At 46.4% G+C, this 19,377-nt stretch overlaps 1 protein-coding gene across 1 annotated transcript in view; it reads right to left on the reverse strand.

Annotated features, from left to right (window-relative positions):
* LOC119372571 (POC1 centriolar protein homolog A) overlaps window positions 1-19,377 on the reverse strand; it is an 83,083-nt gene that overhangs the window by 40,867 nt on the left and 22,839 nt on the right. The window contains exons 6-7 of the mRNA XM_037643050.2: window positions 17,462-17,532; window positions 14,610-14,717 (exon numbers count right to left, since the gene is read on the reverse strand). Of these exons, the coding sequence (XP_037498978.1) occupies window positions 14,610-14,717; window positions 17,462-17,532 (179 nt within the window). The remainder of the gene's footprint in view (window positions 1-14,609; window positions 14,718-17,461; window positions 17,533-19,377) is intronic.

Genomic DNA, 19,377 nt, shown 5'->3' on the forward strand with positions numbered 1-19,377 from the left:
TGACTATCGATAGCATCGATAGTTTTTTAGGGGCGGAGCTCCTTAAAGCGGCACCCGTTCGTCCCTCGTAGTTGTAGTCGTAGTGCGTAACCAGTCGTAACGCTAGTGCCAGATCTTGAGCTCCAAGGTGGTGCCGGTGGGAGATTTTTCCTGTGCGTTGTTGAACAATAAAAAATTCGCAGCGTGCGCGTTAACTAAAAGCCGAATTCTTCTGTCTCTCATTAGTCATTAGCAGCCATTGGCATGTTCCAGTAGGAAACGTTAGTAGAAGTAGAAGTGTAAGTGTTAGCTAAAAGCCAACTTCTTCTGTCTCTCATTCCCATTAGCAGCCATTGTTTACCTCCAAGGTAGTGCCTGGTGAGATTTCTCCTGTGCGTGATTAAACAATAAAAATTTTGTTCAAAACGCCGTTGATTGATGAAATAAACAAACGAAAGACGCCAGATGTTTTCTAAAAGCAATATGAAAGAACGCCAGATGTTTCTAAAGCAAAACGAAAAGACGCCAGCTGCTTAACGAAAGACGCCAGATGTTTTCTAAAGCAATGGTTTTCTAAACAATGAAAATTCACAGCGTACATGTAAAATTAAAGTGAGCTGCAAGTCATCATAACTCATCGAACCTTTAGTATAAACGCGCCCGATCTCACGTCGGTGATGATGTACTGGGCAGAATTCACGGAAGATTCACGGTTTACCGATGAACCTCCGCAGCTTCGCCCACTAATCGTCATTCACTCTGTGGATATGCTGTGATTTTTTTCAAACTATCGATAGTATAAACAAACTATCGATAGTACTACCATCGACAAACTATCGACAGCGCAATCGGTAGTACCATCGTTAATATTACTAGCGATATTACTGCCAAGCGTGTTTATTGCTTTGTTTTTTTACTAGGGTTAAGGCTCGGGCAAGTTGGTTCATTGTGCAAAGAAGGCAGCGTCTGTCGTCGTCTGTCTTCCTTTGTGTTCGTCTTCCCTTTCTTTGCTTTGTTTTTATGTATTCGGGTTTCACCCAAAGAGACTGTTAGCAACGTTTGGCGCAGACCGCGCCGTAATGTTTGAGAAGCTTCACGATTGTTTGAGATCATTCTGTTAAGATTACGCGCCGGACGCGAATAGTGAAGTCTATTCGAGAGCTTACGCGAGCACCAGCGATAACGCTGAAAGGTACGATGATTGATGTACAAAAGACGATGCGTTTCAACGATGATCAGATTACTCGACGGCCGACGACTGTTCTCGCGGCTATCAGTGCGCAGGGTGTATCGCTTGTGTCTTGAGTTTTGATTTGCTGGGCAGAAGTTCACCCAAATAAAGAGCCCCGTATTTCCCAGTCTTGCTGCAGCATTCTTCACCGTCACAACCACGTGACGATACTATCGATAGTGTTGTGAATGGCCATGTTGGTCGGTCATATTGCCAAAATATTTGTAATAGCCTACTATCAGCATCGCTTAATTTATGACCAATTTTTGGCGAGAGAAATGAATTATTTCAGCAGTGAAAACGGCGGATTATGTCCATCTATAAATTCATATCCAAAAGCAACCAGTTACACCTTAAATTAACAAACGTAGCTCTTAATGTATTTTTTATCTTGAAATCAGAAAACGCAATATAAATTTGAAGCCGCCCAGTTCCACCACGTGTAACGGCCTCCCTTCCGCTACAGCATAACAGTTTGACTTTATGATCATGTGTCAGCAAAGCACTCTGGTGAAGAACACAAGCATATCAACTTTCCTGCCTTTCAGCCTGCTCCTCCGGTTCCACTACGTACCACGTGCGCGGAGAAGCAAGTTTATTCTGCAATGAGTTCGCGCTGTTGATTTTACACAATCGATAGTGCCACTTGAATTTACTATCGATAGCGCTATCGATAGTATTATTACCATCGATAGTGTCGATAGTACCACTGATAGTTCTGCATCACTAGTACACCATCCTATGCACTTCTCTTTAAAGCTTTAATGACAATTTTGGAAATTTTACGTCACAAAAGCACGATTTCTTGAAACGAACGCGTTCTTTACTAAGTTCCAACACGGATTTCGTAAGCATCATTCGTGCGAAACTCACTTCTATCTTTTACACATGACGTCATCTCAGCACTAGATAACAAAATGCTGGTTGATTGCATTTTTTTAGATTTCGCAAAAGCCTTTGATAAAGTTTCACACTAATTACTACTACTTAAGCTTAGCACACTGAATATCGACCCTAACACTCTGAAATGGATTGAATGCTTTCTTAGTAACCGCACTCAGTATGTTACCGCTAATTGTTCCTCAAATCCCTGTGCAGTTAGATCTGGCGTGCCGCAAGGTTCCGTTTTAGGTCCTTTACTCTTTTTAGTTTACATAAATGATCTAGCAAGTAACATAAAGTCACCCATAAAACTGTTTGCAGACGACTGCGTTTTGTACCGCAGAACAACTAACGAAGACGACAACTTACTTCTTCAAGGTGCTCTTAATCGCGTCTCTGACTGGTGCAATACGTGGCTAATGAACCTTAACGCTACTAAGTGTAAAAGCATGACAATCACACGTTCTTCCATCACTCCGAAACTTTTCAACTACACATTAAATGGAACTAGATTAGAGCAGGTTAGCAGCTACAAATACCTTGGAGTTTACATAACAAATGATCTATCGTGGCATTCTCACATTGCCCACATTATAAACAACGCCAACCGTTCTCTTGGTTGCCTCCGCAGAAACTTTCGCCACGCACCAACAGACCTTACAATTACAGCTTTACCAAACAATAGTCCGACGAAATCTCGAGTACGCGTCTGCCATATGTGACCAAACTCAATCAACATTAATTGAAGCCTTAGAAGCTGTCCAAAACCGATCAGCCCGCTTCATTCATAACGACTATACTCGCACTGCCAGTGTGACCTTAAAGGGGCCCTGCAACACTTTTCGAGCATGCTCAAAAAGCGCTGCCGATCGGTAGTCGAGGCTTTCGAGAACACACGAGCCAAATATTATAGCGATGCGCACGGCCTGGAATTTACCATAAATTCTCAAAGTCAGCTGAAAATCGCTCCCTCTTCTCTCGACAAATGATGCATTAGTCCGCAAAATATGACGCGATTGTCGGCAGTTCCACCATTGGCTGATGTTATAATCACGATAACACCCTCATTATTACTTTCGTTGTTAATTTTGAGTTCAATAAGTAGATAATATGTACGTTTATATTATGTTATCGCGTTAAAAACACCGAACAAACATTAATATTAGCACTTCCGGTCTCACCGACAGCTCGTCTGCTCGTAGTTGCGTGGTTCCGTTTTCTTCGCCATGCGCAGTGCCGAAAACGTTAATATTTCTGTGCTTTTGACCGTCGCCGGTTGCCGTTGAGAGTGGCAGCCGTTCGAGTGTTGCCTCGTCAGCTGAGAACTGCATCGTCGGCACGTTCTCACGACCGACCGAGGCACGGGCGCAGCGTGTCTCCGATAACAATGCTGGCGTCCGGTAATGGCGGCGCTTCGGGGTCGTCTGCCAGTGCCGTCTTACGAGGCGGTGTATCGGAGTATGGGCCGAAACCGATCTCAGCTGTCATTCGTTCCAAACGAGCGCGCACGTTTGCTTCCATGGTTGGCAGAGTGATGAAAACACTACGGCGTTCGAGGTGCACACCCAACATTACCAAACCGACGCGCAGTTTTCAAGCACGCGCGATACACAGCGCGATCGACTCCGCTCGACGAGAACGACGCAAGCCGACCGGAAGTGGCGGCACAGACCACGTGGTTGCGCCGAGACGCCAGAGAGAAAAAAATGAAAAAAAAAAAGAAAAAAAAATGCCGCCGGCGCTGACGTCGCCTCCTCGCACCTCCGCCCTCCCTCCCTTCGCTGCGTTGAGTTGAGAGAGAAAGCTGCGGAACGTGATCTCTATAATTTCGTAACACCACTTAGACTTGACGGATTCGAAAAATTTTTGCGGCATATGACTCGTGAAGAGTCATACGTCAATAATGAGACTATTCCAATATAATTAAGAAAGGTGTTGCAGGGCCCCTTTAACGAAATCTACTCTTCAACTCCCAGATCTGGTCACTAGAAGAACAATTTTCCTTCTGTCGCTCTTTCATAAAATTTTCTTTCATATCAAGTACTTAGAGAGGAATTAATTTCAGGACCTGCTTACATCTCGTCCCGTGTTGACCACCCGAATAAAGTAGTCATTCCTTTCTGCCGCACCAACCACTTTTTGCAATCTTTTCTTCCGAAGACAAGCAGGGACTGGAACCACCTTCCCCCCTCCATTGCTGCCACTAAGGACCAAGGGCTGCTCAAGTCCGCAGTGTCCAAACACATTATGGTGTAACTGCACACTATTGTTTTTCGTGTTCTTTTTCTTGTTTTTTTTCTCTTTTTTAACTATTGTTATTTGTTATATTTCCTTCACTGTTATTATTTTTGCCACGTTCATATTGTACCCACCCCCTCTGTAACACCCTCTGGGTCTTGAGGGTATACTAATAAATAAATAAATAAATAAATAAATAAATAAATAAATAAATAAATAAATAAATATGATTTATAAGATGGATGCCGTAGTGGAGGGCTCCAGAAATTTCTACCGCCTTTGGTTCTTTAACATGCCTGACATCGCACAGTATACAGGCCTCTAGCATTTCGCCTCCATCGAAATGCGACCGCCATGACCGGGATTCAATCCCGCGACCTTGGGGTCAGCAGTTGAGCACCTATTCAAAGCTTTCGTCGCGCTGCTGAGTTACGCGGATCTAAACAACGCGCTGCTTTTCGCCGTGACGGCTGTACAACAATATGACGAGGACGTCGATGATGTCATCCCGCAGGTTCTGCTCGCACCTGGTGTACGGCTTCGTGAGCCCGTCCGACCTGAACAACGGCTCGTCGGGCGGATCCTCCCAGGCGGGACCCGTGGCGGACGCCGAACGCCGCATCCGGCAGATGACGCAGCTAAAGCAGCTGTACCCGACGCTGAGAGTGCTCGTTGGTGTCGGTGGACCGAAGGTCAGCAGTGCTTTTAACTACCACTTGTTGTAGCTGCAGCGTTGGATTGCACGTGGGTTCATGACATCTGATCGAGTCCAATGATGGGGTTGGATCTAAGGCCGCGGAGACTTTGCGATGTCTAATAATTGTTAGTGTTTTACGTCCCAAAACCACGTATAATTATCGGGGACGCCGTAGTGGAGGGCTGTGGAAATTTCGACCACCTCAGGTTCTTTAACGTGCACCTAAATCTGAGCACACTGACTTTGCAATGTCATCGCGAGTCATGTCGCAAATGAGCACATTCGATGCTTGCTTGTCGATCCCCACCAGCACTTACGCGGTTAGTCACGTGATCACCGCCAGCGCCTACACAGGCCTGGAAAGTGGTTTTATGACCAAAATAAGCGCGCTTGCCTGACACCAAGTATCAGTTGAGTCTAAAACATGCCGTCTGCGAAACGTTACTGGCTAACAAATTGCTTCCAAATAAAACTGTCGCCTGGCCTTCTCGACTCGCCCGTAGCATGCGTTCAGCTCATGTACTAACTGCACGAGTCCGTGCTGCCCTCGCAGGTGGACTCCAAGTCGTTCTCGGACGAGCTCATCACCGAGGGCCGCCGCGAGCACCTTGCTCAGCGCAGCGTCCGCTGGTTGCGCGCCCACCGCCTGGACGGCATGCACATCCAGTGGATGTATCCGGGAGAGGGCAATGGCCGACCTTCGGACAGGGAGAACTTCCCGAAGCTGCTCGCGCAGATCAGGAACGCCTTCAGGGCAAGTGCGCTGATTGCGTGTTTACTTCTTTAGATGCGAAGCAGCTTATGGCGGGGGCTTTGTCCCTCCCACCCGCGTCGTCCACCCCCCACTGCGCATGCGCGTCCCCTTCCCCTCTCTCTCCTCTAGGAATCCTCTACTCTACGGAGCGGCGCGCACGACAGGTGGTGCGACAGCTGCATACTCCGCCGGGGGCGCCACGGTAGTTCCGCGGTATAAAATGACGGAGCGCGCGCGCCTCATTCTCTCCTGCGCAACGCCGCGATGAGCGTCAGCGTCAACGCCGCCGCAAATGACAGAGTTAAGGCCCGAACACACGTACGCGTTGCAGCGCGTCAACGCGTGACTTTTTGACGCGGCGTCGCGCCCTCTCCCTGTGCAGAGGGAGGGCGCGCAGCTTCGCGTAGCCACGTGCCCTCTCTCCCCATAGGGAGAGGGCGCAACGCCGCGTCAAAAAGTCACGCATTGACGCGCTGCAACGCGTACGCGTGTTCGGGCCTTTAGCGCCAGCAAAAGCGCAAGCATCAGCGCCAGTGTCAACGTCAGCGCTGACACTGGCTCCCCGCTGCTTCGCATCCACACATGGTTCCCTTTAACGGGAGATGGCGTAATTTTTTCCCTCCTGTACAGGGCTAATAACAATAAAGGACCAAGTATAAGGCGCGTGTCGCTCCGCGGAAGCCGTCACCAGCGGACACGGCCTTTGCCGGGTGGCCGATAAAGGTCGCAGACGTTCGGACGCCCACTACGCACGGGGTTTCAACTTCTCTGGCGTAGCGCGAAGCAAGACGAAGGCACATAAACGACGAAGTCGAGCCCTTCCACTATCGTCACAAAAATGGAAAACGAACCAGCCCGAACTTCTGCCTTTTCTTTATTTATCTTACTCATAATTTTCCTTCACTGTGGCGTGCACACGAGATCTGAAGGGCGAAGAAGGCAGTGTCACCTTTCATTTCCTAACAATGAAGATTGCGCCCCCTCCTCCCCCAATGTTTCACCAAAACCTTAAGTTAGCGCCTTTTTGCCCTCTGATGACCAAAGAACTTCATCAATAGGTTAAACGTGAGCTCTGAGATCGCTCATCACCGAATCTCGGAGACTATGCATGCTGAGATGAGGTGGAACAAACTAGTGAGAGCGTGTTTCTTGCATTTGCCTGCATTTTGTACGAACGCGCGAATTAAGAAATCTAAGTAGTTTTCTCCAACAGCAAGTACTGTTGATTGGGTGAATTTGTGCATCGTATTTTTTGTACCGCTTTAGCGCAACTCAGTACGAGCAAGAAAACGCAAGGAAGGAAAAAGACAGGCAACAGGATGGGCGCCAATTTCCAGCAGCCTTCGTTTTAATTCCACGTACTGCACGCGCGAGCGCTTTTGTTCCGGGGCCGAAAACGTGCCTCTCTCGTCGCACAGGCGGAGAGCAGCCGGTGGCACCTGACCCTCTACCTTCCGCACGAGGACAGCCGGGTGGACCGGGGCTACGAACTGCGCAACGCCCTGCGTGCGGTGCACTACGCGGTCATGGGCTCGTTCGGGTTCGTAGAGCCCGGCCGTGCCGAGGTGGCCAGCCCGCTGTACAACCGGCCGCCCATCGGTGACCGCTCGCCCATCAACAGCATCCACGAACTGGTTGTCCTGCTGCTGGACCGTGGAGCTCCGAGCAGCAAACTGCTGCTGGCCGTCACCGCCTCTGGCTACAGCTACGCGCTCGCCAGGTGACTGCAGCTTATCGGATGCTGAACGAACACTGCGCGTGCAGCTAAGCAGGCGACGCGCAAGAACACCGTATAAAACGCCATCTCAGACGAGGCTGGCAGTGGCTGCTGTCTCTGCCAGAGGTGGTAGAAGGGACAGTTACCGCCAGAAGGTGCGACGTAGCTCTCACTTACTGCCTCAGTATCGCCGGCATCGGCCGCCAGGGCTACCAAGAATACAAGACGTTCGCAGAATACATAGACGCGCCCAAGCGTGTCCTTCCTATGCACCCTTCTAATGAAGGCTCCCTGGGTGCTGCCATAATCCTTTCTGGGGTGTTGTAAGGATGCGTGACCCTCTAAAAATGCCGAGACAGATTTTGCTGCTTCTAGCAGCAAAATCCGAGCCAGATTTTGGAGCCGAGCCAGATTTTACTGCTTCGCTAGCTTGTGTGCTCTGTCGCATCTCAAAAACTCTATTGCAGGTTACCTATGAGGTCGCGTCACCTAATCACGAAGGTCATCGTGGCGCTCGTGGTAAATTGACGTACTGCTAAAACAATGTGCATTCCAGCATAGCAAGCTCCCTGTGATGTATTACAACGTGGTTTTATGTATACGTTCAGATCTACATGATCCCGCCGCGACGGCGCGTCATAACGACCACCCGAAGTGAGCTATGACGTAACCATGCAGAGCACTAGCAGTTACGCAGGAGAAACCTTTGCATTTGCCGTCGCTGTGATTCCTCTTCTGCAGGCACATATCGCACATTGTATTGTATGTGTAGTTAAAAGATTTCGCTCACGAATTTAGCAGAGCACCACTCAGAGAAAAGCTACATTTCGCAGGTGTGGACGCTTTCTTCCGAGTTGAATGTAATGTTCGTTTTGAAATTGCGAAGCGAGCGGTGCTCAAAAACTTTCGTGTTCACACAGCCTTATACTCAAGGAGCAACCGAACGCAACACAAGGTGAAGAAATAAAGACAGCCAAGAGCGCCATCACCGTTTTTCGTCGTTACGCGTTTTGCAGAATTGAACCTACTAGGCCAACAACATGTTTCGATGAGCTTTACTATCTCGCGTTCGGTCGGGATCGCTCTTCCCAGGGCTGACACCGACGTGCGTGCCCCTCTCCGTGGCGGCGATGGCCGCGGTCAGGCTGGCCCGTTCACGTTGACGCCAGGCCGGCTGGCCTACTTCGAGATCTGCTACAACGTGTACCGCAACAGCTGGGCGCGCGTGTTCGACGCTGCCACGTCGTGCCCGTACGCCTACCGCGGCCAGGAGTGGGTAACCTATGACGATGCCGACTCGGTCAGGGCAAAGGTACGGCTGTGAGGGCTGGGCCCAGGCCCTTATCCAAGGGGGGGGGGCTCCCCCCACTCTCCGAAATTTTTGTGAATTAGGTGTTTTTACCAGAAATAAATGATGAAAATACGTGTTTTTCTCAAATAGTCAGTTTTCAGCAAGTGCCCCCCCCCCCCCCCCCGAAAAAAAAATTCCTGGCTACGGGCCTGGTTGGGCCCTATTACTTCCTACGCCTATGTGCCAGTTCTCTTGCATCGAAAAACATGAATTTCGAGCTATACGGTATAACTTAGTTTGTACATTTATTTTCCTCCGCTAAGAGTGCCCAACGACTTCTGATATTCACTCGCGACGCTGGGTAATGAACATCCTATAGTCGGATACAACTTAAGTCAGGAGAGGCTCCGCCCAGACGACCGAAGCGCGGCAGCCGATCGCCTCCGCGACTAAAGAAATAGTCCCGCGCATGCACGCGCCGATGTTCTCCGAAAGCGGAGCCACCAGCCGGGAGTCCCGCTCATGACGTCAGTCCCGAGTACGCGCCCATTGGTGCAGGCTTGTGTTCATCCGCCTTTGAGGAGGCAATGCCACTGACTTCTAAAGTTGTATCCGGCTATAGACTGATAAACCTCGAAAAATGAAATAAATAATTCCTTAACGATCATTTCTTTACAGCCAGTTTCATTTTCAGGAGGGCAGCTTCAGAAAAGGTCTGTGCACAGCGGCATGCGCCAGTTTTGTGTGCTTACGATGCCAGTTGCACTTACGAAACAAAAAAAAAAGCACCTGGTTCCACCAATTCCAACGCTCCTTGAAAACGAAACTATGAATGGACGCTACAAATGTGTCTTCAAATAATTCACCGTCGCGCGCTCGATCAAACAAGGTTTAGAGCCGTAATTAGTGGCTCATTAGCTACTTATCGCAACAAAAAAAAAAGGAAAATTTTTGTGTCAGCACTTCTTTAAAGTGCAGTGAAGAAAGAAACGGGTGAAGCACAGGAAGAGTAAAGAACACAAACAAGCGCTGACTTTCAGCCGAAGCTTTATTCCTAACAACTAAAGCTAGGATTTTTAGGCACTAAAAAAGCGCGTTTTAGGCGCCAAAAATAGGCTGGTAAAACAACGTTTTAGGCCTCCAACGTCGTAAATATAACGTAGAGTACTGGGCGAGTTGGTATAGTTGGGCGAGCAATGTGGAAAACACGCGCAGTGAAAAGGACAGCAACAGAATGCCCAAGCGCACGTGTGCCAATGTTGCGTGCAGGTGGCCTTTCTGCGCAACAAGACTCTGGGAGGTGCGGCGCTCATGGACGTGGCGGCCGACGACTACATGGGCATGTGCGGACCACGAAACGTGTTGGCACGTACTCTGCGCTCGGCTCTCAAGCACTACTCGCCTCCGGTGCCCTCGAGCTCATCATCCCAGGCGAAGAAAGCAGCAGCGGCACAGCACCAGAAGCACTACCCGAAGGTCGCTCGGCAGATGTTCGGGAAACGGCGCTTCGGCTAGACCTTCCGTTACGCATTGGCGTGAATGTGTGTGTCCCCATCAGTGTGTCATTGTCAACATTATCATGTTGCTTCCACCATCATTCACTTGTTCGCTTCTCTTTTTTTTTGCTCTGTTCATTTTGTGTGTTTTTTTTTCTAATAATAAAAGGTTCTACCGCCGATAAGCCCTCCTAAAGCAGTGCTGCTGTGCCTGAACAAGTCTGCTACTGCGTAGATATAAATCATAATCATCATTTCAGCCTATTTTTGTCCGCTGGACGATGAAGGCCTCTATCCCAAAGACTTCCTGTTTATCTATCCTATCCTGTACGAGCCGATTCCATATTATCTCTGCGAACATCATAATTTCGTCACTCCATGTATAACTCTCTGCCTTCCTCGACTGTGTTTCCCATCTCTTGGTAACCATTCTGTTGCTCTTACTGTTCTGCGCATTTCGGCGGAAGAGAAAGAGATCACAATGAAAACTATGCATTGGAGTGTATACAAGAATATGTATACGTAGGACCATACGTCGGCAAACTCCCTCACGAGTCGACTCGCTCAGACTCGGATCGGGCTGTGAGTCCGGGTGAGTAATATTTTGGTGAATTTGAGTCCGAGTGAGTCCAGTTGAGGAAAATTTTAGTGAACCTGAGCCCGAGTGAGCCTGGTTGACAAAAATATTGGTGAGTCTGAGTCCGAGTGAGCCCTAAGCGCAAAATATATCTCGTGAGTGAGTCTGAGTGAGCTCCACTTTTGTTGCCAACGTACGGTCCTATCTACTCATCTTCAGCATTACTCTCAGCCTTATATCAGCTTATGTTTATATTCAAGCCTATTCACACATATCTCAACGCACTGGCCTTCGTGCGCCACCTCAATATTTATTGATCAGAGGCAAGAGTCAGGGGTACGGTGGTGCCATGACCTCTCCCCTCAAACTCTTTCGCGGGAAGTTCTTAATGAAAATATCTCGGGTGAGTCAAGTATATCATAAAAATGTCCTAATGGATTGAATCCACTGAACTCTCGTATTTCAAAGTACAAGATCAGAAGGTGTATCGTAGAGCACCGATAACATAAGATATAGGCATTAAAAAGCATTGACACCATGATCGAAAAAGCTAATTTTATGCTAACGAACTCATGAGTCGACTCACTCAGACTCTCGGCTTGACCCGAGCCTGAGTGAGTCCGGCTGAGTAAAATGTTGGTGAGTTTGAGTCCGAGAAAGAAAAGGTTTGGCGATTCTGAATCGAAGTGAGCCCTCAGAGCAAAATATACTTCTGGAGTGAGTCTGAGTGAGCTCCAATTTTTTTGCCAAGGTATGCCTAGGACCATTACTAATAGGGGAGCCTATTCACGGAAGAATGGATATATACATAGAAAGTTGCCTGCAGTTAAGCATACATATATCTGTTCACCTTGTTATCCATCATGCTTTGTAAATGCAGAAGATGGCATGAATTTATCAGCTTCCCTGTTGGTTATATGTACTGTATTTTCAGCGTAACTCGCAGTTTCAAACTTTTTGTCATTCTCACAGGGAAAAGTGGTAAATAAGAAGTACACCTCTGTTGACATAATCAAAGTGGATTATGCACACTTATACATTCATTGAGAATACTCCTCGTGGCCAGTATTAAATTCCTGTAAACATGATCTTTTACAAGCTACAAACTCTACCAGAGCAAGTATTGCAACTATTACTCCTCTAATGCACAAATAACCAATATTTATTGCACTTCACTCGAAACCATTGAAGGCCGCATCTTCCAATGCACTATTGAAAAGTTCCGACACTTCGGCCAGCTGCACTGCTGGGTAACCATTGTTGGTCCCCCGGCATGCAGCATTGTAAGCACGTTGAAGCACATCACTGGTATTGCCACTGTGGCATGATATGCGCTTGGGATGAATGCACAATGACCACATAACACCCAAAGGCACCTAAATGCAACGCATGCAATAGAAATGTGACCAGAAGCCACAAGCTGCAGCTACCACTGGACTGCCAAGACTTATGGAAACTGACGAGGATACCAACCAAGCAGTGCAATTTCTTTTTTTGTCAAATGTCAGGCACTACAATGTAGTAATCGTGAAAAATTGTGGTACCTTTTCAAAATGCAGGGCTTGTATAAGAAGCATCGGGAACGGGAAAATAGATTTATTAAAGCTATTGCTGTAATGCCTCAAATATCTTCAAACTATATCCCTTGAGCATCGACACGCTTTTGCCGATGGCATTTCCACAATTTAATGTACCCTGGTAGGCAGATTTCGGAATGTCTTTTAAGGGCACACATACAAGTTTTTTTGATGGTGCTCAGGGTCCCATGGTGGTCTCATAGAGGAAGAAAGAGAAAATTTGCAAGATGGCAAAAGCCAGGACTACATAGGCGCCCATCGGCCCACTTGCACTGGAGCATTGCGCCTTCAGTGCAAGTTACACGAATTTTTTATACAGACTGTGTATATTTCATAAATGCGATGACTCTAGAATGTTTTGCCGAGGAAAGGATACTAACAACAACATAGCAGGCACAGTAATGCCTTTACCACAGCAGCTGCACTGCTTATGCAGCAGGAATCTGATACCTGTCGCCACAATGATTCCACTGCTAAAGTAAAGTTCAATAACCTGAGAATGCTGCTGTGTATGGTTTATTGTATCCTTGAAAAATATGCACCTATTGGTCAAAAGCATGCAAGATTTTTGCATATATAAGAGGCACGAACGAAAATTTAGGAAAAAAAAAAAGCCATGGAGAAGGAACACAAACAGGCATGAACTTGTTGAGGCTGGGCATATACACAAAGAATTGCAGTCTTGCATCAGCGTCCCCTCTGTCACTCTGCATGAAAAAGAGTGAAGTTATCTTGGACTTGTTTGAAGGGAGTGCCATGGTTGATGCGTCATCAGTTTTTGTTGATGGGGGTCTTCCTCACCATTATCTAAACCTTCACTTGACAGTCAGCACGTGTTTGTGTTCTTCTCTTCTGTGTTCTCGTCCATGTTTTTTTGTGCTGTTACACCATAGACATTCTTATAAGACATGAAAGCATTTCTTTGGGCATTGAAAAATCCCCATCTATGCTGCTGCGACACTGCCTCCACAGAAGTTGAAGGCCAAGTGATAAGGCAGACAAGGGCGCGCACCCTTTATAGATGCTATGTCAGTGGCCACGTGTTGAAGATGTCAGCGAGCTTACACAATGTGCCGCTTTCCTTCTCCCCTTCGAGTTGGGACTTCCTTTTTTGCCGTGGGGATTCCCCTTTCCTACGCTGAGGCTGCCAGTGAAGCACTCGTTGGTGCTTTAAGTCAGTCTGGTGAGAGAAGTCACTTGCTTTCCGGACACGGCTTCTGTGGACACCTTTCGGGTGCACACTTTCACCCATCTAGTCGAGAAAGGTTTTGACGTTAACATACAGCTCCTATTGTTCCATCCACGTCGGTAGTGAACCAGTCTTCCACTTGGTTACCCTACGTCATTGGCCATTAAAGAGGTCATGAACCGCTTTTCCAAGTAATTATCAAATAATAATAATAATAATAAGAAGAAGAAGAAGAAGAAGAATTATAATATCTGGGGTTTAATGTCCCAAAACCACGATATGTACCACAAACCCTGCCAGTGTAGTTTATTGCCTCACGAATCGATCGGTGCGAAAATTTCTCGAATCCCCCAAGAATGAGCAGAGTTATATGGCTTTGTCGCGTGTTTTAAGCACTTTCTCTCTTCTATCGTCACGATGGGCATGCCGGAAGCTACACAGGGAGGGATGGCACTGGGGAAAAAGTTACGTCAGTGTGCGTCACGACCTTGAGTGTGCATTATGAAATGCGACTAACGCGATCACTCTCTCCCACCGCGATTCCCGCGTGTGAGTGCGGCTCACTGTGTAAGGTTAGCAGGCTATGGAGCACAGCACTGGCACGCTGCCGCACCCCATGGCAAGAAATGCACCTGATCCAAACGCCGCTCTTGATTTATGTCTATTGGCCAATAGCATGCTACTTGCTGTTCGATGTCAAACAGAAGGCACTGGCAGCTCTGATGAGAGTGATGAACACATAAAGAGAGGACGCCTGAGAAAATGGCAACTTCGCGCTTTGCTTGTCAGCTCTCCTTGCCACGCATGGCTGCAAGATTTGGCTGAGACGTTCACAGCAGTGTCTGCTATTGGCAGGATGTGTTTTCTCACCAAACCCGAGGGGTGGTTCATGATCCCTTTACGAGCAGTGGCAGGTAGGTAGCGTTAGCATTTTACTGCATGGCCTGCAAGAGAAACACGGATGAAGCATGCGGGACTCACTTTTTGTTGTCTGCAAAACAGTGCGCGCTGGTTTTGGACACTGTGTCCCAGATGCACAGGGTCTTGTCATCACTGCATGTTGCCAAAAGACGGCCATCTGGGGAGTACCTGCGCAGCGTCAATGTGTTTGAAGCTTCTTTACCAGTAGTGCAGTAAACAACGTACAGTCAAATATTGCCATACCATTGTAGCGTCTGGCATAACGATCTAATAATCTTTATAAATATACATTCCATGCACAGTAATATTGGCAAGAAAATTTGCTTTGTAGCACCAAATAATTCATTTTATCAGTTTTTGTTATACTGAGTTTCAATTGCAGCAAAAAGAGTCCCACAAAACTCATCAAAGTAGCAGCATATGAGCGAGAGACTGCACTCCATAATAGTGCACCTTGCAAATATGTAGTTCAGTTCGGCCAAGCGCTGCGCATTGGGCCATGTGACTACTGCCTATCATACCTAAGCAACCCAACCTCGCAACGTACACCAATTGTACCCTTGGAAGCATGTTTGAGATGTGTGTTCTCAAAGCACCCCCTCTTTGACAGAGTTCTTCCTTGTGCTCCCTTTGCGTATAATACCACCACACATGTCACTACAAGCTATTATTAGGCTTTCTTTTTTCTTTTATACAGTCATGAACTACCACATACACTTGACACAATCCTACTCCTACCATTCTGAACCCTTAAAATACAAACCACTCCTGACAAAGCCAAGCACCCTGAAGTATGCTGTCAGCTCACACAGTGCTTTCTATAAGACAGCCACAGTTGACAAAACTACATGTGTGATGACGACAAAGCTGACTCCACCGTTATCAATGACACTCTTGTCTGCCTCTGGCTACCATCTGGTCCATCCATGTTTTTTGCAATGTACCCAATCCTCTACTACGGCGTACAGGCGAATATGGTACAGGCGGATATTTGAACTCTTTGAATATTGGAACGAATATTACAGTACTATTCGAATTCGCTTCGACATGAATTTATATAATTTGCAATTTCGAAGTACATATTCAATAGGATCGAATAGTATATTTGACTGCACATAACTACACTGTCAAAGTGGTTTCACTGCAGCATGGGACTGCAATGCCGTGAAACCCCGTGAAGGTTAAATGTAAATATTGCCTTCACATCATTATTTTTTAAGTTTAAAAGCTTGTTATATGAGCTTATATGGTGTAAATATAGCAAATTTTAAAACATAATGCATTTTACCACTTATAACTTGCACTAAAGCACGTTGGTGGGCTAGTTGGTTAGCATCCATGAAGAGTGAGTAAGCGTGACTAGACAGGGACGAAGAAAGAAAACAGACAAGCGCTGTGTCCTTGTCTGTTTTCTTTTTTCGTTCCTGTCTAGTCGCGCTTCCCTACTGCTATTCAAATCTCGCTACAATTGAACATTTTCATAATTGTAAAGCTAGCTTTCCTGCTATGCAGTTTGCCCAACTAATGGCGACTAGTCGCTTAGTGAAAACAGGGTGTTCAAGCGCAGTTTGACTACACTATGATGCGGAAAATGTAGACTCGGCGCTCTTGACATAAACACGCATAATAGACAAGCCCCAGCACGTGCAACTAGGGACTTCATCTCCACTTGCAAGGACGACAGGTGCCGCTATTAGTTGGGCAAATATGCAGCACAGGGAAGCGTACTTGCGGATTGTGAAAAGGTCTATTCACAGTTGCGTCCACTTCACTTTGAACCAAAAAAGCAATATTCGCACATGACTAGTTCTAATTCTTTAAAATATTGTGCAAATTAGTAGGGTCATGACGAAAATGCTCATTTTTCTTTATAACATGTGATATACACTATTCAAACCATTCAATTAGAAGTTATTTGACCAAATCACTATTCACTTCAAATTCGTTTCGAACCTCAAGTTTACCACTCGCCTATCCCTACTTTTTAGCACTGGACTACACAGCTGATTCAAAGAAGCCCGCACCTGATTAATACCATCACGACTAAATGACAACCCATGGCAGCCACCTCACACCATGTTGCGACCTCATCATCGTGTTTTCACTCTGAATTGCCAGGGTGACTCCCCATAGCCTCAGGGGCCACTGTCATGAAGCAGACAAACACGAATTTCAGGTGAACTGCCATCACCTGTCAGCGACACACAATGCCAGAGCTTTCAGCTGTTAGCATTCCTAGTAGCACGCAATGTTGCCCCAACATTCAAGCAACTTTCTCAATGTGGCGGCAACGTTGTGCCAACATTTGGTGCTACTAGGGATTAGCTGACTGCGTTGCTGCCTGTCTCCCAAGTGCCTCTATTAGCCTAAACTACTAGGCTATTCAGAGCTAGTTCACGAGTTTTACTGGGAATTATAGTCCACTAGTGCTCCTGCAAGAAGAAGAAAGACCAAGAGCTGCAACCTCTAGAGCATAAAAAGTTAAACCTCACGGTCATGCACTCGATTCTAACAAAATCATTGCACACCATACCCATTATTCGCCGTAAACATGTTTCTAACGAGTGACATTCAAAGAAAAAAAAAAGCAAATATGCTTCATTACAGCGAAGAGTTTGTTGCGCCTGTGATCACTGCACATAGAGGTTTGAATGTATGGAACATTTGCAAACAACTCAGCATACTCACTCGCAAGTACTAGTTAAGTTAGGTTGGGTGTGAAACAGAGCATTATTGAGCGGACAAAGCGTGGTAGTGGATGCAAGTATCAGTGTGAGTTTTGATAACTGAAAACGAAAGTCACTATCAAACTGAGTGTTGGTGAGTGTCTGTTTACTATACTTCTGACTTTACCAAAGTGATTGTGGTCCAGAGAAGCGAAGCACTTGTGGTTGTTCAACCAGTTGACTCACCTCACAGAGTGGACCCAGTTGCTGTGCACGGTGATAGTTTGTTGCAGGTTCTGACGCTGCACCGACCACACCTGGGCAGACAGAATGAAGGAAACCCAAGACAAATTGCAGACAAATGTCTCCAAACCTGTATCTCTTACTTCACACTTAGGCTCAAGTCTTGGTCAGTAAGCAGAACATAGCTAAACCTGGCGAAGGTAGAACTCGAATTAAAGAAATGAACAGTTGGTTTGTTTACGGGATTTAATGTCCCAAAGCGACTAAGGCTCCAGATGATTTCAACCACCTAGGGTTGTTTAACATGCACTGACATTGCCCAGTACATGGGCTCTTAGCATTTCAGCTCCATCAAAATGCGAGTGCCGTATACAGGATCAAACCTGCATCTTTTGGGTCAGCAGCCAAGCACCAACACCATTCAGCCACAGTGGCGACAGAAAAAAAAGAAATAATAACAAAAACTGGCATGCCCAATAAGAACAAAGAGGAGGGGGCAGGGACACATGTGTGTAACTGGCATAAATAATGACATACACTTATTTATATGAATAACCAAACTTTGAAAATGAAGTGACTCTATTGATCCAGCTGTCTTATTTTGGCAAGTAAAGACACAACTTTTTTAATGATTTCTCAACATCAGGAACTTTTATCAAGGCTTGATACAAATTCCACTGATAGCATTACTCTCTATGAAATTATCTGATACTGTTACTATTTGCTTTGACACTGCTTTTAACAAAAAAAGTTGATATTCACACATAGCTAAGACATATTAATTTATTGTGTAGACAAGTAAAACTCTACCACGACTCATTTCATGGCAATGGGTTAATTACTGGAAGAGAAAATGGTCAAAGTTCCATTTTTGAGATATTGTCATAGAATTCTAGCTGCAGTGTATCATTGCACTATCACAGATTTTAAAGTACTATTTCTTTATAATGCTTTGGCTGTTGTGACGCTGAAAAAGAGCTTGAAACTTGCTTAGGTAAAGGGTTAATATAGTGCAAAACATAGGCGGCAGCTACAAAGACAGAGTAGTGTCGCATTTTAACCTATGCCATTTCAACTTTCGAATACGTAAAAACTAGTCTAGGCTTGCTAAGTAAAGTCTAAATGAAGTCTAGTAAGACCCAGCAAAAGGAACACTCACATTACAAGGAAGGCAACACTTTATAATAATATCTGGGGTTTAACGTCCCAAAACCACTATATGATTATGAAGACGCCGTAGTGGAGGGCTCCGGAAATTTCGACCACCTGGGGTTCTTTAACGTGCACCTAAATCTAAGTACACGGGCCTCAGACATTTTCGCCTCCATCGAAAATGCAGCCGCCGCGGCCAGGATTTGATCCCGCGACCTTCGGGTCAGCGAAGGCAACACTTGCAGTGCAATGATAGCAGAGTAAGGTTGTCGATAATGTAATAATAATAATAATAATATCTGGTGTTTAACGTCCCAAAACCACGATACGATTATGAGAGACACCGTAGTGGAGGGCTCCAGAAATTTTGACCACCTGGGGTACCTTAACGTGCACCCAAATCTAAGTACACGGGTCTCCAACATTTTCGCCTCCATCAAAAATGCAGCCGCCGCGGCTGAGATTCGATCTCGCGACCTTCGGGTCAGCGGTCGAGTGCCATAAACACTAGACCACCGTGGCGGGGTGTTGTCGACAATCTGATCATCAGTGACACATGTTGGCGTTTACACGGCGTGATCGAAAATTCCAGTGCCACTGCAGGTACTCCCGTTACTTCCAGAATAAACTCAACTATTCGCATCGAATGTGCAACCTGATGAGAACATTCCAGAACAATCGTGAAGGTTCCCATGCATTATGGTGTGGCCTATGCCGAGCGAAAGCACACTTTAGCCAGTGATACGCGGCAAGGATGAAAAGAAAAC

The sequence above is a fragment of the Rhipicephalus sanguineus genome, chromosome 10, assembly GCF_013339695.2.
Source record: "Rhipicephalus sanguineus isolate Rsan-2018 chromosome 10, BIME_Rsan_1.4, whole genome shotgun sequence".
NCBI classification, from domain to species: Eukaryota; Metazoa; Arthropoda; class Arachnida; order Ixodida; family Ixodidae; genus Rhipicephalus; species Rhipicephalus sanguineus.